The 27,416-nt window shown below is 44.6% G+C and overlaps 1 protein-coding gene across 1 annotated transcript in view; it reads left to right on the top strand.

Moving 5' to 3' along the window:
• The first annotated feature begins 3,497 nt into the window (after positions 1-3,497).
• Positions 3,498-27,416, top strand: part of LOC124043636 (syndecan-2-A-like) — a 33,857-nt gene continuing 9,938 nt past the window's right edge. The window contains exon 1 of the mRNA XM_046362424.1: positions 3,498-4,025. Within this exon, the coding sequence (XP_046218380.1) occupies positions 3,966-4,025 (60 nt within the window). The 5' untranslated portion in view covers positions 3,498-3,965. The remainder of the gene's footprint in view (positions 4,026-27,416) is intronic.

The raw sequence follows: 27,416 nt of genomic DNA on the forward strand, positions 1-27,416 counted from the left end.
TCATGCCTGTAATTACAATCCCATATTCAACAATGACAGGGGATGTTAAGGGATTTCTGTTTGAAGCAGACAACCAAAGGCAGAGCACCCTGCTCGTGATTAGGAAAGAGGAAAACTGTGTTTCATAAAGTTGAGGGTTATACGGTGCTGACTACGAAAGGGTCTATTGTACTCCTAATTTAAACAGTGTTATGTAGAAATCCTCCTCAGAAGTTTGCCAGTGTCCTTTCTCAACCGATAGTGAGACTGAGCTGAGAGAACAGTCTGGCAGCAAGGTGACAAGGCTTCTGTTGTCCCAGACGGTAAGTCCCAACATGTTTCAAGCTGACCACCATTGTCCCTGTTCCCAAGAATTCCAAGGTAACCTGCCTAAATACTTTGAAAGGCTGGTCATGACCCACAGGGTAGCCTAGTGGTTAGAGTGTTGGACTAGTAACCGAAAGGTTGCAAGTTCAAATCCCCGAGCTGACAAGGTACAAATCTGCCGTTCTGCCCCTGAACAGGCAGTTAACTCACTGTTCCTAGGCCGTCATTGAAAATAAGAATTTGTTCTTAACTGACTTGCCTAGTTAAATAAAGGAAAATTGAACACCATCATCCCTGGACCCACTCCATTTCACATACAGATCCACAGATGATGCAATCTCTTCTGCACTTCACACTGCCTCTCCTCTTCTGTACTCCCTGTTCACCCACGACTGTGTGGCCACGCACGACTCCCAACACCATCATCAAGTTTGCTGACAACATGACGGTGGTGGGCCTGATCACCGACGGCGATGAGACAGCCTACTGGGAGGAGGTCAGAGACGTCCACATCACTAAGGACTTAACAAGGTCCACACACACCTGCACAGTCATGAAGAGGGCACGACCGCACCTCTTCTCCCTCAGACGGCTGCAAAGATTTGGCATGGATCCTCAAAGAGCTCTACAGCTAGAGCATCTTTGACTGGCTGCATCACCACTTGGTATGGCAAATGCACCACCCTCGACTGCAAATCGATACAGAGGGTGGTTCGGACAGTCCAGAACATCACTGGGGCTGAGCTCCCTGCCATCCAGGACCTCGATGTCCGACAGTGTCAGAGGAAGGCCCGAAAAATGGCCAAATACTTCAGCCAGCAAGCCACAGACTGTTCACTCTGCTGCTATCCGGCAAACGGTACAGGAGCATTGGCTCTCAGACCAACAGGCTCCAGGACGGTTTCTACCCCCAAGCCATAAGGCTGCTAAAAATGTTAATTGAAAGGTTACACAGACTATCTGCATGGACCCTATCTTGCATTGACTCTTATGCACACCAACAAGACTGAATCCAGTGCCCTCAGAAAGTATTCACACCCCTTGACTTCTTCCTCATTTGGTTGTGTTACAAAGTGTGATTTAAATGGATGTAATTGTCATGTATTTTGTCAACGATCTGCACAAAATACTCTGTTAATGTCAAAGTGGGTAAAACATTTATGAAAACGTAAACATGAATACATCTTGATTCGATAAGAATCCCTTTTGGCAGTGATTACTGCTGTGATTCTTTCTGGGTAACTCTCTAAGAGTTTTGCACATCTGAATTGTGTAATATTTGACCATTATTCTTTCCCAAATTATTCAAGTGCTGACAAATTGGTTGTTGATCATTGCTAGACAACCATTTTCAGGTCTTGCCATAGATGTTCAAGCAGATTTAAGTCAAAACTATAACTCGGCCACTCAGGAACATTCCCTGTCTTCTTGGTAAGCAACTCCAGTGTAGATTTGGCCTTGTATTTTATGTTATTGTCCTGCTGAAATGTGAATTCATTTCCTAGTGTCTGATGGAAAGCAGACTGAACCAGGTTTTCTTCTAGGATTTTGCCTGTGCTTAGCTCCAGTCACTAACTTTTTTATCCTGAAAAACTCTCCAGTACTTAACAATTACAAGCATACCCATAACATGATGCAGCCACCACTATACTTGAAAATATGGAGAGTGGTACTCTTCCCTGAACAATCAATCCTTTTGTATTCAGGACAAAAAGTGAATTGCTTTGCCACATTTTTTGCAGTATTTCTTTAGTGCCTTTTTGCAAAAAGGATGCATGTTTTGGAATATTGGTTTCTGTACAGACTTCCTTCTTTTCACTTTGTCAATTAGGTTAGCATTGTGGAGTAACTACAATGTTTTTGAGCCATCCTCATTTTTCTCCTATCACAGCCATTAACAGTTTGAAAGTCAACATTGGCCTCATGGTGAAATCCCTGAGCGGTTTCCTTCCTCTCCGGTAACTGAGTTAGGAAGGACGCCTGTATCTTTGTAGTGACTGGGTGTATTGATATACCACCCAATGTGTAATTAATAACTTCACCGTGTTCAAAAGGATATTTATTTTCTGCTTGTTTTATTTTTCACCCATCTACCAATAGGTGCTCTTCTTTGCGAGGCATTGGTCTTTGTGGTTGAATCTGTGTTTTAAATTCACTGCTCGACTGAGGGACCTTACAGATAATTATTATTATGTGTGGGGTACAGAGATGAGGTAGTCATTCAAAAATCATGTTAAACAACCCCTGTATATAGCTTTATTCTTGTGTATTTTATTCCTCGGGTTACTATTTTTATACAAACAAGTTTTACTCGTTGGGAAGGACTCGTAAGCAAACATTTCACTGTAAAATCTACACCCGTTGTATTCTGCACACATGACAAATCAAATTGATTTGATTTGTGCGAGAAAGGCAATATACAAGCATATAGTCTGATACAAAGTATGAATGCATGGTTACTTGTAAGTTAGAAGCCATGTTTGCCATTCACAGTATGAGAATGTCAAACAATTGAAACAAAGTGCTCATTCAAGATTAAAATACTGTCATTTATGCTTGATATGATTGTATGATTCATACCGTAGGCCTACTGAAACTGGATCCCATTTCATATCTCTTTAGGAGTGAATTATACCAGCAGGGGGAGACTTTGCATGGTAATTAACTATAGAAATGGACAGACTGGAACATTTCTTAAAATGATCCTCTACTGGACTATCGAGGCCATCAGAAAAAACAGTTAGTAGCACAGTTATAATTTCAAGGTGTCACAGTCATTTCAGTAAAGTAATACTTTGTTAAAGGGGAACGATAAGGCTTGGCGACATGACTGCAATGATTTAAAAGATGCAGATAATTATAATCCACAATTTAAGATGATACATTCTATTATAGTTGACTAATGGTAACTGTACTTTTCTGGAACATTAAACAATATTTTATCATTATGTAAGCTATTAAGTGATATTCTATGTATATCATGTCCCCGTGTATCTCAGTTGATAGAACGTGTTGCTTGCAATGCTACAGTTGTGGGTTCGATACCCATTTGGGACTTGTACTTAAAAGAATATGCGCTCACTACTGAAAGTCTCTCTGAATAAGCGCGCCTGCTAAATGACAGAAACGTCGATAAAGTACATCTAGATGCAACCAATAGGACATTTCATTTGATGGCAGTGCGTTGTAGTGATATACAGATAGGCAATGCTCTTGGCTTGAACGATGCACCCATATGGTCGGAGTAACTGTCAATCATTGCACTGTCTCTCCTGTGTTTTCTTCCCGACTCTCTCTCTCTCTCTGCATACTGTTGACTTTCTGTGAAGTGTGAAATGGCCGAATCGTAGCGAGTTTAACGGAACTGTACTATAAGTGAATAGAAGTCCCGATTCAACTGTGAAACAACCAAGTCAAATGTCCTACGCAGCAATTTGACTCAATATATATTTATATTTTTTTTTTGGTGGGGAAAAAGTGCGTGGCGGAATAAGAAAACGCAACACGTATCCGGTGTTCCACTCTAGAGTGAGAGAAACGCAAAGGACCGGAGCGAGGGTGCAAGGGGAGAGGGGGATAGTCGCACACAGAAGAGGGAAGGGAGAGAAGGAAGACGATTTGGTATTTTGGCTGTATCTACACATTTCACTGAAGGAATAATGAGGAACATTTGGATAATTTTGACCCTCGGCATGACGGCCTTTCTCTCGGGGGAAAGGGTAAGTTTAAAAAAAAAGTGAACCATATCGATTTGCTTGCGGGGTAACGTTAGAATGGGGGGGAAACAACGTTGAATCTGGGACCACTCACACTTGTATGTTATACCGTAACGCACTTGAAGCAATTGTGACTGTAGCCCATTGTTGTCCTGCATGTGACACATTGTAGCCGGTCATATTACAATTTAGGAGCAATGTGAATTTAATTCCGGACAGAGCTATTTCTTGAACTGTAGTCAATGTTAAAAAAAAAATTGACCGGTCAAGTTTGCCTATGTTTCAACGGTCAGAGTTTGCTTTGAAGAGATACATCTTCTTTTTTTTTCTTTTTTTACAGTTTGTCTCGTTTAATTTCTGTATTTGAACATCTTCCCGAAACTATCATTTCTGGTTGCTGGTCAAAAATAGAGGAAACCTTTCTGGATGGAAATGACAAGAATCATTTTTATTTTATTTTTTACAAATCACTGCTTATTATAAGCTAACGTTACCTGTTATCGGTTGGCCTTTGGAGTTCATAAAACCCAGCCTGGTTCCATTTACGAAGCTTTTTGTCGTTTAGATGTAATGGCCAATTCATAGGTTATTATTGTGAAATGTAAATAAAAGCTATTGCTGCATGCAGCCTTTCCAAAAATAATTTTGGCTGCGTAAACGTGCCTAGCCTACTCAAACACTGAATCAGGAAAGTAGAACCTAGTTATATACATCTTTATGCTACGTTATGTTCCGTTATGTGCCCAGCTCAGTTGACCGTTTTGGTTATCAGAGTGAGACACAACTCCAGGCAACCCAATAAGCTACCGTAATGCTCACAAAGACTTTAGTGAGAGCTAAATAAGTTGTTTATGGCAGTGTAGCAATAGGTTGTTTACCTAGTGTATTGCCCAAAAGGCTCAGGCTTTGTGTCGTGTCTCCGGCGTGGGGCCAAAGCCAGGCCACTGGTACTTTTCATCTGGCATTTAGATAACAGTAGCTAACTGTGAACTTTAACACCTCACACAAGACGTACTGTTTTGATGACGCCGATGCTGTTGATGCTGCTCTTCACTAGTCCTCAAAACACAATTTCCCTATTGCAACATAAGGGTGTTTGTTAGACACTGTTATAAACTGGGGGGGGTTCGAGCCCTGAATATAGATTGGCTTAAAGCCTTGGTACCACGGGTATGACAAAATATGTATTTTTACTCTCCTAATTACGTTGGTAACCAGATTACGATAGCAATAAGGCCCCTCAGGGGTTTGTGGTATATGACCAATATACCACGGCCAAGGGCTGTAATCCAGGCACTCGGCGTTGCGTCGTGTCCAAAACAGCCCTTAGACTTAGTATGTTGGCCTTAGACCACACCCCCTTTGGCCTTATTGCTTAAGTGTAACACTGGTGTGACAGTGGAAAGTCAGCATTAGAGCCAAACATATTAGAGACATGTATGGAATTTGTTTTATTATAGATATCCAAACGTACTATTGTGTGATCATGCTGTTTCTATATACTCATGTTTGGTAATATAATTGGGGCCCACTGATTATCCCACAAATTGCAGAGAATGCTGGAATGGACTTGGAAAAATATAATTGAGCATTTGTGTCTTTCGTGTATTTGGTGCTACAACTGAACTCTTATTCGAAGTGTCCCACTACTTTCTCTGTGGCTTTACAGGTCTCGTCACTGGGCTCCGTTCCTCTCGGAGTGGTTGTCCAATTAGCTGATTCAGCCACCAGTGTTTTGACGAGTCATTGTTTTGCATGACGTCACCCCCAGAGGGCATGTTTTTAACAGATGAGCCTCAGATCCAGAAGCCCTTGTGTCTGCTTGACTCATAGGGTCTCCCTCCATTGGATACTATTGGAGAGAAAGTCAAAGCTCACAAAAACACAAAAGTGGCCATTTTACTTTGTATTTTTGTTGTTTTGATGAACATTGTCATCAGGCAGTTGTGAAGAGAGCCCCTCAACCTGTCATTTTCTTTGACCCCTTGGTCCTTTGGGCTGTAGCCTACCAAGGTATGATCCATGGCTTTGTGGGCATGGCAACGACACACATACATTGCAACAGCACCATGTATGTTTGACTATCATAAACCCCCTCCTTCTCCCTCCCCCTGTCAATCTATCGCTTCTATCTATCTGTGTGTACCCTGCAGCAGTGAGAGGCGTATATCCGCCTCAATGAAACTCGACGCTTGACATTGATTCTCAATGTTGGCACCCCTGTTGACATGGCAATCAAGTGGTTTGGCTGATAACCACCAGGCAAATCTATGTGTTAATTATAAGGTTGACGTTTATTGTCATGAATCTTGCCCTGGAGGCAGAACTGAGCGAATTCCGCTAGATGTGCCAGCTGCAAAGTCAAAATTGTCTCTATTGTTTAAATTCCTGTGGGGAAATTAGCTTTTTGGTCTTAATTCAAGGTTAGGCATCAGGGTTAGCAGTGTGGTTAAGGTTAGGGTTATGTTTAAAAACAGATTTTATGACTTTGTGACTGTGCCAGCGACTCTACAGTGCTGCCTACAGGGCAAGATTCATAACAAAAAATGCCAACCTGCAGTTAATTACCACACTCCTTCAAGCATAGTTATTACTGTACCCTTCAGATAAGACATTTCAGCTGGGGTCTTCGTCCCAAATGATCTATTTACATTTTTAAAAATTGTCCGTTAGCAGACGCTCTTATCCAGAGCAACTTACAGTAGTGAGTGCATACATTTTCATACTTTTTCATACTGGTCCCACGCGGGAATTGAACCCACAACCCTGTCGTTGCAAGTGCCATGCTCTACCAACTGAGCAACATGGGACAAAATGGCAACCTATTCCGTGTATAGTGCACTACTTTCGACCAGAGCTCCATGGGCCCTCATCAAAAGTAGTGCACCACGTATAGGGAATAGTGTGTCAATTTGGACAGAGCCGTAGTCGAAGGTGATTTATAATGCCCGCAGGGATTTTTTTTCTCCCAGCCTTTATTTCCTGTAACCCGGATGCGAAGAAGGTTGGGCCCTAGCTATGTTTAGGGTTCCCGCTAGTTGCCAGATGTGGGAGCATGTCAATTTTTGTCAGGTATTGGTGGGAAGCGTGGGTGTTCACCTCCTTTCAAATGGATGATTTATGTGAGGGTAGCACTGACTCAGTGTCTGATGCAGGACCTCAAAGGAATAACTCAAAAAATGGAATTGGCCGAGGAATCTCGGGACATTCAAGGTAAATAAGTGGGAAAAACACCAAAAAATTCCATTCCACTTTCGAGGTTATCTATACACTTTGTATATAACAAAATATGTGATTGTTTACAAACTGTATATCATAAGGATTTACACATCTATAAGCACACCATAAATGCATACATACTTACATTAAGTTGCAATAATGCTATGAAGCAATAAAGCAATGTTTATGATGTGCTTATTGATGTGCATTGTATGCTTCATGATCCCGTGCCCTTAAATAACACTGGAACGTAAAACAAGGAGGCCAGGGGAGATGTATCCATGGGTAGAACTACACAGCACCTCATTTGTTCTGTGTTCACTGATTTGAAGTAATGTTGTGCCTGAGTAGCACAGGTTGCTAGCTGACCGCTGGATCACCCCACACTACTGCCAAGCTCCACACCTGAGGCTGTCTTTGGCTTCTGTATTAAAGAAGACAATAGCAACATCAATACACAAACTGCGTTTACTAGCAGGCCCAGAACCACCGATGCCAAGCCTTTTTCCATTTCCTATTCCTCTAGATACGGTATACAATTTTCAACCAACTTTATTGACATACCTGTAGATTCTTGCAACTTCTCTGAATGTTCTGACCTGAATAGCTATACACCCCGACTCTGCGCAGTTTTAGAACCCGACTCGCAGTTTCTTTTAAAGTGACTATAAGAGGGCTTTATCCCATCCTCCTTTTGTAAAAAATAAAATTTAAAAAAGTGCATCATCTATCATTTAAGAAATATTGAACATACAAGAATGAACAGTAAACATGTCGCCCCCCACAAATGATGTAGCGCCCCCGTTGGGCCAATCAGTGTAATTTTGTAAATGACAGATTTCTATGGCAAGATTCATCATTCACCCAAGTTTTGTCAAAATCAGGCCAGCGGTGTCTGTGATATCGCGTGGGTTAGCTCGACTCATATCCCTGAGCATGTGAGCCAAATGTCATCACTCTGAGTCAAAAATATACATTTTGTCCCGTTATAGCGCCAGTTATAGTGTTTGCAACTGTGTTGTTACAATATGAATATCCTTGACTGATTTATGTCCCAGACCAACCCCAAGTGAATGTTGATTGGTCAATAGTGGCCCTGTGGTTTTAGGTACTAGTTGGAAAAATATTGCATTGAGAGACCTTTTGTCTATAGATGCCACACTTCAAGTTTCGTGCAGATCGGTCATTCGTTGCCAGAAGAGTAGCGTTTTAAAAGTTTAGCCCAAAATTCTAAATGGAGGAAAATCCATCATGGCTGACCTTATGGGTCCCCGAGACATTTGTTCCTTGTAAGGAGAGGGACCTATGTACCTCATTTCATGATTTTAGGTCAAACGGGGTGAGGGTTGTTACCGTTCAAAGTTAGCATTTTCAATCTCCCTATCTGCCAAGCGTTACGCAATCTCTAATGGACTCTGCAGGCCCGGGCTCCTTGGGCCTCTGAAGGAAAGCATCTGTCCCCATGCGCTCTTCTTTTGTCATCAGCCACGCACGCAGCCCTGCTTTGTCGACCCCACCCCCAAGGCTAAGACGCTGCTTGTCATTACCGCCGCGTCTTAAGTTACCCTGAGAACAGTTGCATTATTATTCCACATTGAGACAGCTGAAAAGAATGTTGTTGCTTTTTTTAAGACGAGAGATGCAGCACCAACGCTCTGCTTTGCTGACACTCCAGAAGGGAGTGTTTGTGTACGCCTCGCGGACATCTGCAGGACGTGTGTGCGTTTGTTTGAAAGGAACAACCCCCCTCCCCCACCCTCTCTCCTCTTGACTTTTTGGAAGGGATTTTTCATGAGGCTGAGGTTGTGTGTATGTGTGTGTATTTAGTTGTCTTTATTAAAGACAAAGTCCAGCCTTCTAGGCTTGGGGAAACACATTGGGGAGAGGCAGCACATGGACGGTGGTTTAACTTTGGCCCCTGCCACCGTGCATGTGTAGACAGTAAGGAGCCACAATTTGACAAACTAGTGACTCCCCACCTTTCTTAACGTGGATGTCAAGTTTTTGTTGAAAACAGTAACTGTTTATAAAGCAGCCCATCTCTCTCTCTCTCTCTCTCTCTCTCTCTCTCTCTCTCTCTCTCTCTCTCTCTCTCTCTCTCTCTCTCTCTCTCTCTCTCTCTCTCTCTCTCTCTCACCCCTTAATTAGCTTAGCAAATGAAAAGTTCCTTCAGAGGATTGTGGTGGAGGTTCTGTGGTTGTGACGAAGAAAAGAAAAGCAGGGAAAAGACCCTGTGTTTAACCTGTCTGCTTCCTTCCTGTACTACCATGCCTGCAGCCTGGTTACACTTTAAATGAAGAGGAGAGTGTGAATTTGGTCTCCCTTTTGGCGAAGGGGGCTCCTTCTGTTTGGTGCTTTACTGCTAGGAATGCTTGAGGATGTCTGACTTGGGGGGGGGGGGGGACCTATGTGCCGAGCAGGATGGCGCTGGATTAGGCTAGTTAGGACAGTAATGAGAGTTAAGTGTTTGGCCTGAGCACATGATCCCACATCTGCCTAACACTATCCCCAGTAAGTCTCAGTTGCCAAGAGAAATACCCATTGTATTGGGTCAAAAAAGCCATTTCTGCTTTGAATCATTCCAATGAAATGACAAATGAATGATCCAAAAACTCAATTGCATGCTCTTATCTCCCGTCGATATTTGGAACGCTATTTGGACGTATTGTCATGCAACGCATTCGATCATTGTTTTGAGTGAGGTCAGATGAAACCTCAAAATTGTATGTGATTGTCACGTGTGCTCCCTCTCTGGCCTCCTGGTCACCAGGCTGCTCGTTATGGCGCACACCTGTCACCATCGTTACACGCATCTGCACACAATGACACTCACCTGGACTCCATCACCTCCTTGATTACCTGCCCTTTATATGTCCCTCCCTTTGGTTTCTTCCCCAGTTGTCATTGTTCCTGTTCCTGGGTCACGTCTGTCCGTTGTTTGTGTTACGTGTTTCATTTATTTATTAAAACACTCACTCCATGAACTTGCTTCCCGACGTTACAGAATGACAACTCAATAAAGGGAAGCATCAGGGAGTGTTTTTTTGGGGTTGGAGGTGATGTCGGGTCCAGGTGTTGGAGCCGGAGCTTCCTGGGAGGTCTCAGCCGGTTTGTAGGATTCCCATGCCTCAGCTGGCTCGATAGGCTCCCATGCCTCAGCTGGCATGATAGGCTCCCATGCCTCAGCTGGCTCGATAGGCTCCCATGCCTCAGCTGGCTCGATAGGCTCCCATGCCTCAGCTGGCTCGATAGGCTCCCATGCCTCAGCTGGCTCGATAGGCTCCCATGCCTCAGCTGGGTGAACAGGTTCCCGTGCCTCGACCGAGGCGACCGGGGAGGTTTCAGCCGGCTCATCAGGCTCTCACGCATCAGGCTCTCACGTCAGGTTTCTGCGCCTCAGCGGAGGCGACCAGTTCTCTCCAGATCCCCAGGTCCTGTAGCTGGAGCCGAACGCTCCGGGGACGGGGTACTGTCAGGTGTGCTCCTTTGGTTTCTTCCCCAGTCGTCATTGTTTCTGTTCCCGGGTCATGTTTGTGCTTTATTTGATTTATTTATTAAAACATGCTTCACCATCACTCTCAGCGTACGTCGTTAGAGTGATGGTGTACACATCATATTTTATGTGGCACAGAGTTACTCTCTTGTCACTTAATTAAAAACAGAAACTTTGACCGACACTCTCCATCTCCTTGCTCGGACTTGGGCACACGACCGCCACACTAAGTTACAGAAATCTTATTGCAGCAGAGTTTCATAGTTTGTGGTCAAGCTTGTTGTGTATATCTGTTGCCTGGGAAACCTCTCCTTCTCCCTATTGGCTCTGTTCTCCTGTATAGACTAGGATCTGAGTGGGAATGTGCTTCATCTGTGGGGTATTATCTACAAATGGGGGATATATGAAGAAGTCGTGACTTCAATTGAATTTTTCCATCCCGCTCCCAAGATTGCGCTGGAAAACAACATGCCGCATTTCCCACATCTGTTCTCACTCATATTTCCGTGCATGTTTTATCGGTCCTAAAAAAGCACCTAATTGAAATCTGTACTGTGCTCCGCCAAGCAGAAAAATGCACTTTAATATCTGGTGTTTCCATTATAAACCCTGACTTGATTCAGTGCAACACTGTAATTTCATGTTGTTTTCATGAGAAATCCCACAGATTCCAGAGGGTTTTGAGGCACTTCCGTAAAGATTCGTTAGAGGCTTTCGAAATAGCACCTCTCATCCAAATGCTGAGGTCATGTGTAAACGTTTCTACTCATTGGCTTTGAATTTAATGGAGCAGTCATGAATATTCAGCAAAGAGTTGTGGTTGTCATAGGAACAGTTTGAGAAAAACAGGAAGTACTTCAGTTCTCTGTCTAGGTACACCGTACCGTAGGGAAATGTTTTTCAAACTAATAATTGCCCTCCAAGGCACAGCTATGTTTTACTCTCTTGCTCTCCGGAAAAATGCCGCCAATTCAGATTTGGTTCAGTTGTACAAAGACGTTTTAAACCGTTTTGTGTTTTGTAAAATAGCTACATTCTATTATCCTCAATCTTAGGCATTGTTAGAAGCAAGTATACAGCTTCCTGCGTCTCCTGTCATGACTGAAAGGCCCTTTTCAGATGTGCTTTAGTTTGATTCTCCAGGCCAGTGGTGGCAGACACACTGTCCAAATAGTCCAGTAGATAAACCGGGTAATTGTTCACGCTGGTATAGAAGCATGAAAAACGGTACACTTGTATAATTTATAGAGCTGAACAAAACCTGATATAGTGCCATCTCTGACTCAGGTGTCCAGCCATGTCCAGTGTCCCGAAAACGCTCCCGTTACCGAGAGAGAGAATGAGGGCACTTTTATTAAACGGGGGGAGGAGCCTATAAAGAACCGTGTGAGATGGAATCCATTTTGATTTTAAATGTAAATGCCACTGACACGCTAATGTCCTCACTCTCCTTTTGAGGCAACGGCAAAGTCTTAATGGGTGGAACATTTCAAGGAAAGACTTTTGTGGATGGCGTTTCCTCAAATTCTGGCCCTCGGTGACCTTATTGAAAATCCACTTTCCCAATCTGTCACCTTTGATAGTGTGTATATCATATCTCCGTTTTCTCCCATCCCTGACTGGGCCAATGGTCATTTATTTTTTAATCTTGGCATTGTCATGCTATGCTTAAACCGGTTAGCCCGGAGGCGTGAGGCTTGATGACTTTGATGACAATAATTTGTTTAATCAAGTGATTCATTGGCTGGCTGGAATGATGGCCGACTTCCCAGACTCCAGACCCAAGATATCCTCTAGAGAAAATAGAGCCTCGTGGCTGTCTCCCAGAACGCATCCAACACCAAGGCTTAGTAAAATACCAGACATGACCTACCCTACCAGCCAGTGCCCGGGCCTCGACATTACGTACAGATTTACAGTCTTCCGGAATGTTCTGGAGTTCATGGCATCTTTTGAAGCAGTCTGTTACCCTTTTGTCTTTTTGTGTGGCTTCCCATTACTATGTGTGAGTTATTGTCCACATAAGGCATCTTGACAGGTTTTGTTGGGGTCTAGGCTACAAATACTTTAAAGACATCTGTACTTGTGTGGGGTATAGTAGCATCTCCCCTTTAGTGTGGTGTGTACCACCACAATCTCTGCTCTCCAGCTTTTCAGCGCTCTACACATCTTCTGTTCCTGCTTAGAGGACCGGCATTTCAAAGTTGTTCCACATACCAGCTACCGAGACCCATTCAAAGGCTCTAATGTTGTGTTTGAACTTTCTGCTAACCAATGAATACAGGCGCTCGGTGTGTCTCTGGGACCAGTCGGAATGCTTCTTCTACCGTATCCTCAGCACCTTCTGCCTGTCCATATGGAGGCAGTAAGACAGAGGGTGGAGCATGGGGTGACCTTGTGTTGTTTCAGGAACTCAGGGAAAGCGAGACGGCGGACTTCCGAACCGCACATTCCTCAGGAATTACAGCAGAGGGATGTAATTGGGCTGCGTAGCGAGAGTGAGGTTTGGCAGATACATTAAAGCTGTTTTTAGCCGCACAGTCTTGTCAGCGATGACTATCAGTGGTTCCCGACGGAGGACAAAACGGTCCTTTTTGGATAGTTCTGGCTGTGTGTGCGTGCGTGCGTGGGTATGTCTCTTGTCTCAAAAGTGTGTTTTATGTCTTGATAAAGTGGGCTTCTCCAAGGGGCCCTGACGGGGGAAAATGCTCTTTCTGCCACATAATCATTAAAGATTGAGAATGAAGCCAAGCCGTGGTTACTCGCACAGGACCTATTTCTGTAGCCACAAACTCAATTATTTACACAGAATGGAATATGAATGAGACCTTTTGCCTCATCTTTCTCAAACATGAGCTCAGGGCTAAAGCGCTGCTTTGAACAGTCACATAAAAGCGCCATAGAATCCAAGCCAACCTGCTTTTTTTTTGTAAAAGCCCTGATATTTATAGTCCGAGGGTAGCTTCTACGCCTATGGCCTTTGTCATTTGATAATAAACTGAGACCGGAAAAGGCTGGTCTATTGTGGCTGCTTTACAAAAGTTGTCTACATAATGTGTCGATGATATTGTCCAGAGCCTTGTGAGTCGCTTACCCCCTTGCTTTGTGAACTAACTGCGGCTACATTGTTTTCCAGTTGACTCCCAGCAGCTGTGTTGCACATGTAAAACACGGGGAGGAAATGATTTCCCTTTTGTTGTGGAGCAGTTTGTTTCAACAAACGTGGAGACCGAATCGGATGGAGCGGTAGTGCTCTGTCAAGCGTCACACACACATTCAAATGGCTTCCTCTCTGTGGAGTGGTGTTTGATCTCTTCCTGTGAATCGCTCCCTGAACGCTGGCTATAGCAGCTAATCTTCAGCATGTGCCACTATACCCCGGGTGACTTCCTAAACTGATAATCCACCCAGTAATTGTGTAACTGTGTGAAAGGGTAGTAGGTGTGTCCCCAGCACCGCAGAGTTACCAAAACATATTTAAAGCTGTTGCATTAGAGAGCAGCTTTGTTCCACGAGCATCTGGCCATCGGAGGTTTAGGTCAATGTTTTAATGTCTCTATGATGCTCTGTTGAGTAGTCTGTGACTGTGCAAACCCATAAGGCCACTATCCCAGCTCCCAGGGCCTTGCTGGGATCATGCCTCATTAATCGGCTATTACATTAATATTGGCTTCCCACTCTTCATAAGTTGCCGCTTGACTTGAGCATGCCTTTAAGGTTGTTATTGTTTCCCATCTTACCTCATAGTGCGGTCAACATTTGTAGCTTGCGGTGAGGTCTGGTGCCTCAGTGTGAAACTTTAGACCTGTCTCTGGATCAGTGTTTGAACGTAGCGACGGGGCATAGCTACCCCGACCAGGTAATTACTAACCCCCCTGGTCCTGGATCACTGTTCTTGCAGGTTGTGCTGAGACCGGGTCGATGCTCCAGATATTTTTTTGTGCCAGCGCCAGTTTGTGTCCTCTGCTGTTATTAGCCCTGTATACTGTGATCAGAGATCACCACCTGACGCCCTCGCTCTGAGTCATCCGTTCCTCCCGTAACACCATTAGTGTTTCCTCCTGCTTCTTGCCTCCTCCCTCTGCCGGTACTGACTGTGTGTCCTCGCTCCCTTCATCAACCTCTCGCCATTTATTTTCCCCTTCCTCCTCATAGTCAGCATCATAGTCAGCATCATAGTCAGCATAATAGTCAGCATCATAGCCAACATCATAGTCAACACAGCATCATAGTCAGCATCATAGTCAACACAGCATCATATTCAACATCACAGTCAGCATCATATTCAACATCATAGTCAGCATCATAGTCAGCATCATAGTCAACACAGCATCATAGCCAACATCATAGTCAACACAGCATCATAGTCAGCATCATAGTCAACATAATAGTCAGCATCATATTCAACATCATATGCAACATCATAGTCAGCATCATAGTCAACACAGCATCATATTCAACATCACAGTCAGCATCATATTCAACATCATAGTCAACATCATAGTCAGCATCATAGTCAGCATCATTTTCAACGTCATAGTCAGCATCATAGTCAAAATCATAGTCAACATCATAGTCAACATCATTGTCAGCATCATAGTCAACATCATTGTCAACATCATAGTCAGCATCATAGTCAGCATCATAGTCAACATCATAGTCAGCATCATAGTCAACATCATAGTCAGCATCATAGTCAGCATCATAGTCAGCATCATAGTCAACATCATAGTCAGCATCATAGTCAACCTCATAGTCAGCATCATAGTCAGCATCATTTTCAACATCATAGTCAGTATCATAGTCAACACAGCATCATAGTCAACATCATAGTCAGCATCAGTCAGCATCATTGTCAACATCATAGTCAGCGTCATAGTCAGCATCATAGTCAACATCATAGTCAGCATCATAGTCAACATCATAGTCAGCATCATAGTCAACATCATAGTCAACATCATAGTCAGCATCATAGTCAGCATCAGTCAACACAGCATCATAGTCAACATCATAGTCAACATCATAGTCAACATCATAGTCAGCATCATAGTCAGCATCATAGTCAACACAGCATCATAGTCAACATCATAGTCAACATCATAGTCAGCATCATAGTCAACATCATAGTCAGCATCATAGTCAACCTCATAGTCAGCATCATAGTCAGCATCATAGTCAGCATCATAGTCAGCATCATAGTCAACCTCATAGTCAGCATCATAGTCAGCATCATTTTCAACATCATAGTCAGCATCATAGTCAACATCATAGTCAGCATCATAGTCAACATCATAGTCAGCATCATAGTCAACACAGCATCATAGTCAACATCATAGTCAGCATCAGTCAGCATCATTGTCAACATCATAGTCAGCGTCATAGTCAACATCATAGTCAGCATCATAGTCAACATCATAGTCAACATCATAGTCAACATCATAGTCAGCATCATAGTCAACATCATAGTCAACATCATAGTCAACATCATGCTCTCAGAGGAACTTGCGTCATCACCCCTATGGCAACTCTATCTCCACCTCCTTTTCCCCCCCTCCCTATTCCTCGCAGCCCACCCTCTTCGTACTGTCGCCCCCCCCCCCCCCCACCAGAGTGCAGAACCCTCCTGACTCCCCTGAACTCAAATCCTCTAAAGGGAAGGGTTGGATGGGAATTCAATTGCTGCGCTGTGAGGGTTGAAGTAAGATCAGCCACTGAAGCAGTGAAATCGCCCCTCCCACCCGTCCACCCTCCCTCATACATATGACTTTTATTTCTCCAGATAAAGGCCCATTTGCAGCAGTGTGGCAGTGAGAGATAGACTGAGCTTTGGCAGGTCATCATTTTTTCGGCACAAATAGATAAGTGGGTGGGGAAAAGGCCATATGTGTAAATGAGCTTGAGTGTGGGTGAAAGAGCATGAACTTTTCCACATCCCACCGGTCCATTCTTATGTTTTCTTACGGTAAATGAAAGGAATAAGATTGGAAATGACGCTAAACTGTGAATGCTAAATACATTCGGAAAATAATCTTGTTACGTCAACACAAAACTTGCCTGTCCATGCCTATAAAATTGGATGTGATCAATTAAAAAGACAAAAAAAAGTCGAAAAGAGAAAAAAACCTCAAAAGTCACATGCAATCTCCATTGCGCCTTGACTACCAAGAGACAAGGAAATCCCCCCCCCCCCCCATTGAGCCACTCTTCTGCTTTATGTTGTGAGGAAGACAATATGACATTGTGGTCAGGTCACCTTTGACCCGTCGCTCCTCGAAGCTCTTTCATGTCACGGCCCTTCCTGGCTGCATGGGGTTAATGAGCTGGCTCTGAAGAACTCATGAGTTTCCTGTTAAGAAAAGGTTTAAAAGCCTGGATGGAAGCCGGACAAAGGCGCATACAGCTACTTTTTTCACCACTCTGGCCGAGGCTTAGAATCTGGATTCAATTAAACTTTGAACCAGCAGGTAATTTATCCATCACGCCCCCCTCCCTGGATGCCATAGCTCTTTTAGAGGCCCGGGGGAACCGAACACAAAGGCTTTGAGCGATGCTGATTGAAGCCATGCCTTTATCCTGACACGCTGAAGGGAATCGCAGACTGTTTGAAGCGTGAATGAGAAGTGCCTTGTGACACGATGGCAACAGTGACATGGATCAGAGGTAATTTAATAACCCTGTACAGTAAAGACCCATGAACAAAAATCGGAGTCCCTGTGCTTATGTACATGTGAGACCGCATGCCGCTTCATGTGTTTGTGCCTATCCGCCTGTTTGGAGGTTTGTGTACCGTGGCAGTGCACTGTAAAGCCCCCCGCGGCCCAGGTGTTAGCTCCTGTTTTACGTAACTTGTTTTCATGTGAACAGTTTGAATCGAGTCCTTGGAATATAAAGCTGAATACTGTTGAGGGGATTTGGTCCAGTCACTGTTCGTGTCACAGTCAAAGTACACACTCCACTTCTTATTCCAGCAATGCAGTAATCAGGAATGAATCTTTGGTAAAAAAAAGTATCCATCCTCGTCCATTCCCTCCCTCTGGCTCATATTAAGATATAAGGAAAAAGCGAAGACCTGTTTTGCCTCTCCGAGAAGAGGACTTGGCAAGTCCTCTCGGCATTCATCCTCCGATAGCTTTTCATCAGGCAGGAATGCCTTTCAGTCGTTGACAGCTCCCGGCGGAACGGTACGGCGCTCCGAATCTGGACCACACGCGGGCCAGCTGAGCCTGTGGCCCGTGTTCAGGGAGAGCCCAATCGCGCTCGAGTGTTGCATATCAAGCCAAAGAGATGAGCGCTTTGAACAGAACCCAAGGCCTGTTTCCTGCAATATCCATCCTGCATACTCTGCCTAATGTGTACAGGCCCCCATGACGAAGAGCCAATTATACCTGCCTGGGAGCAAAAGTATTAATTTCCATATTTTACCAGAAAAAGCAGTCCTCTCTTCCACCTGTAGGCTCAAAGCTAAGTAAGACAATATTAATGTGCTGCAGGAGAAGACAGAAAGGTGTAATCTACGTCTTTGAGGCCAGAAGGCAAATTAAACATTCCCCCCCCCAACCCGGGCCCCCAGGGATTTTACTACAGGAATGGAAATCCGATCTGTTTTATATTAAGATCAATGAGTCATGGGAAGGTTACTCAGACTTGGGGAATGAGCTCTTGGGAAAGTGCACATTTTCTTCAGCGGGAGCGTCTAGAGCCGACCGCGGGGCAGGCCTTCTCATTTTCCCCATGATTGAGATTGAAAGCGCCTCATCTTGCTTTAATGTGCCTCTAGCCAAAAGTGCATCAGTAGAGGTTTGGTCCGGCTATTAATTAAAGGTGAAACTGATGACGCCTGTGGAAATGTGTGTGTGTGTGTTCAAATGTCTCCTCATATTCTTTCTCTTTTGTGCTCTCTCTCTCTCTCTCTCTCTCTCTCTCTCTCTCTCTCTCTCTCTCTCTCTCTCTCTCTCTCTCTCTCTCTCTCTCTCCTCATCAACCTCTCTTTATAGGTGATATGAGCCAATGATTAACTGGCTGGAGGACTAATTCAGTCTATATAACCTTTAAAGATCACATTTGTTAACCGCTCTTCCACTCTCGTCCTCATGCTCATTTCACTGGAGACGTTTGAGGACCAACGGTCATTGCCTTGTCGCTGATAATGTGTTACTTTTCGGCGAGCTGGAATGTGAAAGGAAGGAGCGTTCAAACCTTTACTGAAACGTTCCTTTGTGGGAAGGAATGTGTTGCTGAGTTAGTCAGGGATGTGTGATATGAACACTAGTGCGTCTCCAACGTCATTCAGACAAGTCAGAACCGGCCAATTGGTGAATTTGCGAACACGGCACGCTACCTTTCCACTTCAGACGATATCAATTCGAGGGTCGGTGGTTTGCTGAGGATTGAAACTTTTCTAAGCCCCCCTTCAACCTTTCTCCCCCACCCCTGTTGAACAAGCAACATCCTCCCCTCACAGAGCTGCCCCCTGAAGAGACGTACCATTCATGTTGATACGGGCACCATTTTGACTGGCCCAGTGGTATTTGTGAGGGTAGTGGACTTGATGTATGGTAGTCAAGCCAGAACGCCTTTCCTGGATGTAGGAATTCTAGATTAGTGATACCTTTTTTTTGTTATAGCTAGAGGTCTTAGGGCTATTGAATATGAGACTTGTTTTATACAGGCCTAAGCACTTAAAACTACCCCATGCTTGTTTCTGTTCAGCCATGCTTGTTACAGCCTCCTATTTCCACTGTGACTTGAGGTAAGGAACCTGTTGTGCTGCAGCAAATCTTTCAGTTTCCCTCCTCACAAAAATGACTCGCAGGTGAAGCCCATTTCCCAGCGTATTGGGTTTCCGAGCTGACAAAGAACCTTGGGTTTCCAGTGCATATCAAAGCTGTTTAACGGGGCTGAGGAATTTCCCAATTCCCACCCGGGGGCAGGTAGTATACCGAACGGTGGATTTGGGAATCCGTAGAGGGCTGTGTGCAGAAAGAACTCTTGTCACGGACTACGGGCTTAGATGCCACAGAGCTGAGGTATTCACTGAAAACTCGACATGTTGAAACCACATGAGCCACGTTGTTTCTTATTATTTTATGGGTGCTGTGTGGGGGGGGGTTCACTGAAGGGTTACATTAACTTTATATTAGGCTCATCAGGTGCCTCTGCGGATGAGTCAAGTAGACCGGCTTTAATTGGTATTCTGGTAAACTATTTCATGGTCTGAGATGAAGTAAATGAGCCATAATGTGTCGCAGCGTGTGAGCGCTCGCAGGCACACACCGAGACCGCAGCGAGATTGGGGCACATTGGCTTTTCTTATTTTGTCATGCCGAACGGCGTAAATAGGATTGCACAGGTAGGGGTGAAAGCGAAGTTTACTCTATTGTCCCGTGGCCAGGCTATCAGTGCGCATCTGTTTTTCGTTGGAAACCATGCAATTGACTCTCTTCCACTCAGGAAGCAGGGGAAGTCATAGCGGGAGTGTGTTGTGTCTTATTGGGCGTCTGTAGGAAAAACGTTGGATTTGTTTTGGCACTCGCTCAAAAGAAAAGTATTTTCTCCGTCTCTGTGTTATCGGCTTCTTTATGATTCTTGCCTCATGTGTTATTTATGCAGTCTGAGGTAGATGAATCCTCAGTGTATGTGAGGAGGGAATTAGTCAAACTCTCTGTTCTCCTTTGTGAGACTGCCATTTTTGCCAAAACTCCCGAGGCAGGACTTATTTCAGTCAAACTGTAACAAATGTTTGCTTCTGCAGCTTGTGTTTGTTCACATATGGATGTAGTTTGAGGCGGTTTGAGGTGCTTGACTGGACTTGGACACATTGTTTGTTAGGATGACTAAATCAAAGCTTACGCTGAAACTTTTGAATGGCCCCGTGACGGAACTCGAAGGCCTTTTTGAGGGTATCGAATGTCCTGGCCTTGTTGGCGAACAGAAACGGGTCAAATGGTTCTGAAAGTACTGAGCGTATTTACCCAGAAGTATGGGCTGAACTGATCCAGGTCCATAGAGCAGCAAGGTCTGCTGGTTTTCATTTCAGCGCAGTCTCAGACCGTTTACTCAATCTTTACGAGGACATAAAGATCTGCTAATGAAGCCGTAAATGTCTGCTCTCCGCCGTCCACAGCACCACAAAATGAAAAGGTAAACCCCTCATCTCAACGCAAGTGTGGCACTGCTTTGGAACAGGAAAGAGCACCTCAGCTGTGTTCATTTCAGTGTTTACCTTTCAGTTTATTACGAGTGATAACGGTGTGGTTTCAAAAGGTATATACTGCATATACTGTCAGCACTCGTCTGTCTAGCTCCTCTTTCGTTTTCCAATTAGGATTTTAAAGTCTTTATATTAGAGGTCGACCGATTATGATTTTTCAACGCCGATACCGATTAATCGGACGATTTTCTGGGATTTGTTATTTGTAATAATGACAATTACAACAATACTGAATGAACACTTATTTTAACTTAATATAATACATTAATAAAATCTATTTAGCCTCAAATAAATAATGAAACATGTTCAATTTGGTTTAAACTATGCAAAAACAAAGTGTTGGAGAAGAAAGTAATATGTGCCAATATGCAATATGTGCCATGTAAAAATGTGTGCCATGTAAAATATGTGCCATGTACAAAAGCTAACGTTTAAGTTCCTTGCTCAGAACATGAGAACATATGAAAGTTGGTGGTTCCTTTTAACATGAGACTTCAATATTCCAAGGTAAGAGGTTTTAGGTTGAAGTTAATATAGTATTTATAGGACTATTTCTCTCTATACCATTTGTATTTCATATACCTTTGACTATTGGATGTTCTTATAGGCACTATAGTATTGCCAGTGTAACAGTATAGCTTCCGTCCCTCTCCTCGCCCCTACCTGGGCTCGAACCAGGAACACATCGACAAAGGCCACACTCGAAGCAGCGTTACCCATCGCTCCACAAAAGCCGCGGCTTTGCAGCGCAAGGGGAATAACTACTCCAAATCTAAAAGCGAGTGACGTTTGAAACAGTATTGGTGCACACCCAGCTAACTAGCTAGCCATTTCACATCGGTTACACCATTCATTAGGCTGATAGGCTTGAAGTTAAACAGTGCTGTGCTTGCGAACTGCTGGCAAAATGCCCGAAAGTGCTGTTTGAGTGAATGATTACGGGCCTGCTGCTGCTTAGACTGCTCTATCAAATCAGACTTAATTATAACATAATAACAAACAGAAATACAAGCCTTTGGTCATTAATATGGTCAAATCCGGAAACTATCATTTCAAAAACAAAACGTTTATTATTTCAGTGAAATATGGAACCGTTCTGTATTTTATCTAATGGGTGGCAACCCTAAATCTAAATATTCCTGTTACATTGCACAACCTTCAATGTTATGTCATATTTACGTAAAATTCTGGCGAATTAGTTCTCCTCGTTGGAATGCAATGGTTAGAGCTTTGGATTAGTTAACTCTACGGTTGCAAGATTGTATCCCCTGAGCTGACGAGGTGAAAATCTGTCGTTCTGCCCCTGAACAAGGCAGTTAAACCCACCGTTCCTAGGCCGTCATTGAAAATAAGAATTTGTTCTTAACTGACGTGCCTAGTTAAATAAAGGCATAAAAATAAACAAATATTTTTAAAAATCTGAAATCGGCGCCCCAAAATACCGATTTCCGATTGTTATGGCCATTCCGATTAATCGGTCGACCTCTACTTTATATAATCATTAACCAGAAATCCCGATCATGAATGCATTATGTTGTGCTATTATGCGTGATGCAAAAAGGAACATGTGGCAAAGTGAGCTGCTAGTAACAGAGCCAGATGAACAGATTCTGTTTCCTGGATTAGGCTGCTTCTCATGGTAAATGTCAACCCCACACACACACACACACACACACACACACACACACACACACACACACACACACACACACACACACACACACACACACACACACACACACACACACACACACACACACACACACACACACACACACACACACACGCGCACGCTACAAAGCTGTCCCCCACACTCCTGGAATAGCTCTAGGTCACACAGTCTGGTTTTAGGGAGAGTTTGATTTGTGTCAACTTCCTGCTGTAACAGCCCCTGCCCTTCAGTGTCTCAAAGACGATCGATTAGTTCCTTATTATGATCCCCGGGGGGGCAATAAAAGTTGAAGGTTCTGAAGAGCGGCTGAGAGACGACCCCATCCCCACCACCCTACTCCCCCCCCTTTCCCCCACCACCACAAGCATTTTGTTTATTTTCTGGGTCCCTGTTTGAACTCCACCTCCATTGGTGCAGCGTTGGTATTTTTCAACTCAATTTCTCAACCCCCAAATGCATTCGACAAACAAATCCTCACCAGCAAACATACATTATGAAGCTAGCTGCCTGCTGGTTTGTTTAGTGTTAGCAGGTTCTAGCGTTATCCTGCAAAATGGCCACCGACCGATGCCAACCTAGCAGTCCGTTGTTGTTGTCGGTATCTCTTAATGCAATAAGATACACACTAAATTCCACATAGGACCAATAGCAAGAGTCAACTCTTAACTTCTTGAAACACTTCACTATTGGAACACTGCATCTTGAACCCAGCCATTTTAGCCCACTCAAGCTAATTGCTCTCGCCCAGTCACCCCCCAATCTTTTCCTCCCAGCCAGGTCGGCCACAGGGAAAAAGCCGTAGCCGTCCATCCATTCGGGGCCGATAACAAACCCCAAAAACCTGTAAACGTGCCAGTGGGAGAGAGACGGGAAGGAGGCCAGAGTGGTGACAGTAATTGAGCCGTATGGATCTGCGGCTCGCTGAGTTTACAGATGAACTCACAGCTACCTGCACTTTATTATTTAGAGATTAACACAGAGACACCCAGGCCTTTTCTCATTCAGAAAGTCATCGACGTTCAGCAGGCCCTACTTTTATTTGCCATGAGAGGAGAGAGGAGACCGATTTCTTTTGATAGTACAGCGGTAGCCAATGGTCTTACAGAAGAGGACAATACTGACCGGTGACCATTGAAGGCTTAATATAGCCTGGACACTGTACTGTGAGGTACCATAGGTGGCATGAGTGGATATTCTTATGAAACATGAAAGGACGGCATTGCAAGTCAAGTGCTTTCTGATGTCATGGGCGTCGCTCGCCCTCATAGTTCATTTGAGGTACTCTTAAGGAAATGTTTTAGAGCGGGAGCAGAGCACCAGACCGACGAAGAATGTCTGAGGCAGTGTCTGCCCCCTGTCCCCTGTCTCTTGTTTTCCACTCCTGTGAAGCCTGACTGTGTGTCCGTGTGTGTGCGCGTGTGTCCGTGCGTGTGTGAGCCCATGCGTGTGTGAGTGTATTCATGCGTGTCTGCATACCTTTGAGGAACACTCTTTTTCTCCCCCATCTCCCCTGTCTCGGGGTGAGTTAATATTGACCGTGTAAGAAGTGAATGCAGTGTGTCAACGCGGATTAGAGATGGGGCAAGATGGCTCATCCAAGCTACCCTACACTACCCCCACGACCCTTAGCCACCCATCCCCTACTCTAACTACCCCCCCACACACACACACACACATACATACAATAGCACTAGCTCACAGCTAACTGCCCAAGACATCGAGAGAGCCTCTTTGGCTTCCAGACACCGCCAGGCATAGGTTTGGTGGTTTGACAGGCTTTTAGCAAAGCAACCTGCTGGCAACAGATTGTCTACTGCAGCACATAATCTCTCTCTCTCTCTCTCTCTCTCTCTCTCTCTCTCTCTCTCTCTCTCTCTCTCTCTCTTTCTCTCTTTCTCTCCTCTTTCCTCTTTCTGCCTCTCCTCTCTCCTCCCCCTCTCTTCTTTCTCCTCTTGTCTATTATGTTTCTTTCCCTAGACAAGGTCTCTATGGAGACCGACTGCATCACCACCAAGCCTCCTGCTGGCCACTAGTTGTTCATGAGGAGCAGACAGACAGTAGGAACTGCTGTAGTTCAGTTCTAATAGAAGCCACAGTGCTGCTAGACCCTTGTTATCGCAGTCTCTCTGTCAGTCAATCAGTCGGTCAGGCGCACGACTAGGTGCTGCTCGCTGCTTGTTAGGGTCTCGGCTAAGGCTCTGATTGGCTGTGTGAATTCTCTACGGGCTTTCTCCCCTTTATTCATACCAGTGGAGAGGGATTGTATGTTTTGTATCCGACCTCTCTCACTCTCGGGGGGGGGGGGGGGGGGCACATGTGCGTGTGCTTGAAGCATTAACCGATGTCTGTCCGTACTCTATAGAGACCTAGAATAAAAAATGATTTAAATAGCCTTTTTTATTTTTTACAAATTTCACATAAATGAATGCAAGGGAAAAGAGGGGAGGAAGGTTCCACTAGCCATGGACACCGAGGACAACTTCCTGGAGGAATGTCAATGGGAAATTGGACACTCGCGCTGTGTGTGCTTTGGTGTCTGGTCAGACTGTCCTGACCTCAACCTGACCTCAACGACCTGTGTAACCAGACTGGAGTGGAGCTCAGGTGGACACGGACCGATGTGCAAACTGAGCCAGTGACGGCCTCTGACGCAGTTGGGGTGAGATCTCGGTGTTGTCGTGGAGGCTTCTGTCACCCATGATGGAACATCTCATCCAAGGCGAGGCTGCAAGTCCTACCAACAAAATATAATCTACCCCTCTGGAACCCTGCGAACCATGACCCATTTTGTATTCTACATGAGTCAAATGTAATGGAGTCCATTGTCCATGTTGTGAATGGCTGCTGGTCATTAAAGGATTGGTGCGTTGCTCGACATGACCGCCTTGTTGACCTGATAGCCAGAGAGGTGAAGTAGTCTCACCACCAGCACACATACAGAAACATTCTTGTGTAAGGGGAAGCTGGTGTGACGATGATGATGATGATGAGGATGTGTTCCTGTGTGTCAAATATTGTTGTTGTGGGGGGGAGGCCAGGGGGAAGGGCTCATTCTGGAAGTGGGCTGCTCTTTTGACGGCTCCATGGAGCAGGCCTTTGCCAGAAAGCTTCTGAAATACCAGCCCCGCGTGGCACGCTTGGACAGTCTCGGGTGGAGGTTCAAGCTGGTGGGGCTGATATTTGGCAGGCTCGGCCACGTACACAGGCGTGCGGCGCGTGGCCTCCAGACTGCGGGCCTGACAAAAACTAGGGCAAAGCATTTGGCTCGGTACTGCTCTGTTTCAGCTGTCGTGGAGAAGGATGTGCTTTCTGTACCCTTGAGTGTCATACATACAGGGACCTTTGAAATGTCTGGATCCCTTTTTTAATGCAAATTTGATTGGTGGATTCAAATAAAGTATTTCAAATGCGCGTGCGTGCGTGTGTATGCTTGAAGCATTAACAGATGTCTGTCCGTACTCTGGAGCCCTCGTCTTTATGAAGAAAAAGCCTGCTTGGAAGAAAGCCTTTATGTCTTGAGTTGAAAGAATGCCAGTGCGCAGTAGTCAGATCATGTGTAGAGCAGGCTTTGTTTGTGAAGAGCACCACGAGGGGGAACAGCATTAGGCTGTAATAGCCTAATTGCCATTTAGTTGACGAGCTGAAAGAGAATCGGTGCCCTGTCTGGCCTCTCACTTTCTGTGGAAAGGAAGTAAACAAACACAGAAGACACTATCTGGAAGGAGAAGAGGGTTTCCATACACGAGAGAATGGCGTAGAAATAGAATTACTAGTAGCCTAATGTTTCTATGGGGATGGCACTTCTTTGTTATGGGGTTCTAGGCTTGGAACTCCCAGCTTGTGAGAATAATTCAAAGGCAAGTCTTCCTGGAAGGTTCAAAATGTCAATAGTGATAAGGGGGCAGGAGTTTACTGACAATTTCCTCTCTAGAATTAATATCTGATTTGATTCACTGTGTGCTTGCCCTTTGTACACTATAGCAGTGTCATTGTTTAGTGTTTCTTTCTTTATATTTGTGATGTATTGAATAATGTGTGTGTGTGTGTGTGTGTGTGTGTGTGTGTGTGTGTGTGTGTGTGTGTGTGTGTGTGTGTGTGTGTGTGTGTGTGCTCGGTGTGGGTGTGGGTGTGTGGGTGCGCTCAGTTGTTCATCTATTGCAGGCATAGTAAAAAAGGCAGACAGACAGACAAGACAGACAGACAGACAGACAGACAGACAGACAGACAGACAGACAGACAGACAGACAGACAGACAGACAGACAGACAGACAGACAGACAGACAGACAGACAGACAGACAGACAGACAGCACAAAACTACTACTTCTCTACCTTTACCACAGCTTCCTTCCAAAGAAAAGAGTAATCTCTTATGTCAGGCCCTCCGAAACTCTTTTTGTTCCCTGGCCTTTTCTGGAAAAGCACCGAGTGTAAAATCGAATCCCAGTTCATTTTGTTTCAGGTTTATCAGCACCTAGCACCACCACCACACAAGCACCTTAGCAACGCTGGGATGATTTATTGTTGGCCCTCTTTTGTGGCCCTTTTCTTAAGTAGCATCAGTATGGAGGGGACATCACACCCGGGCTCTGAGTGAGGTTGAATGGAGGTTGGTTGGAGGTTGCCATGGAGGTTGCCATGGGGCCTACCCAGCTACCCAGCAATTCCACATGCACGCACACAGCAATGGCAATGTTTTGTCCAATGTGCAGTCATTACACAGAGTTTCTATGATGTTGTGTGTAAAGGAAATTGAGGATGGATGACATAACATTTTATTAACTAGCATGCTATAGTCTCGA

Source organism: Oncorhynchus gorbuscha, linkage group LG09, assembly GCF_021184085.1.
Source record: "Oncorhynchus gorbuscha isolate QuinsamMale2020 ecotype Even-year linkage group LG09, OgorEven_v1.0, whole genome shotgun sequence".
Lineage (NCBI taxonomy): Eukaryota > Metazoa > Chordata > Actinopteri > Salmoniformes > Salmonidae > Oncorhynchus > Oncorhynchus gorbuscha.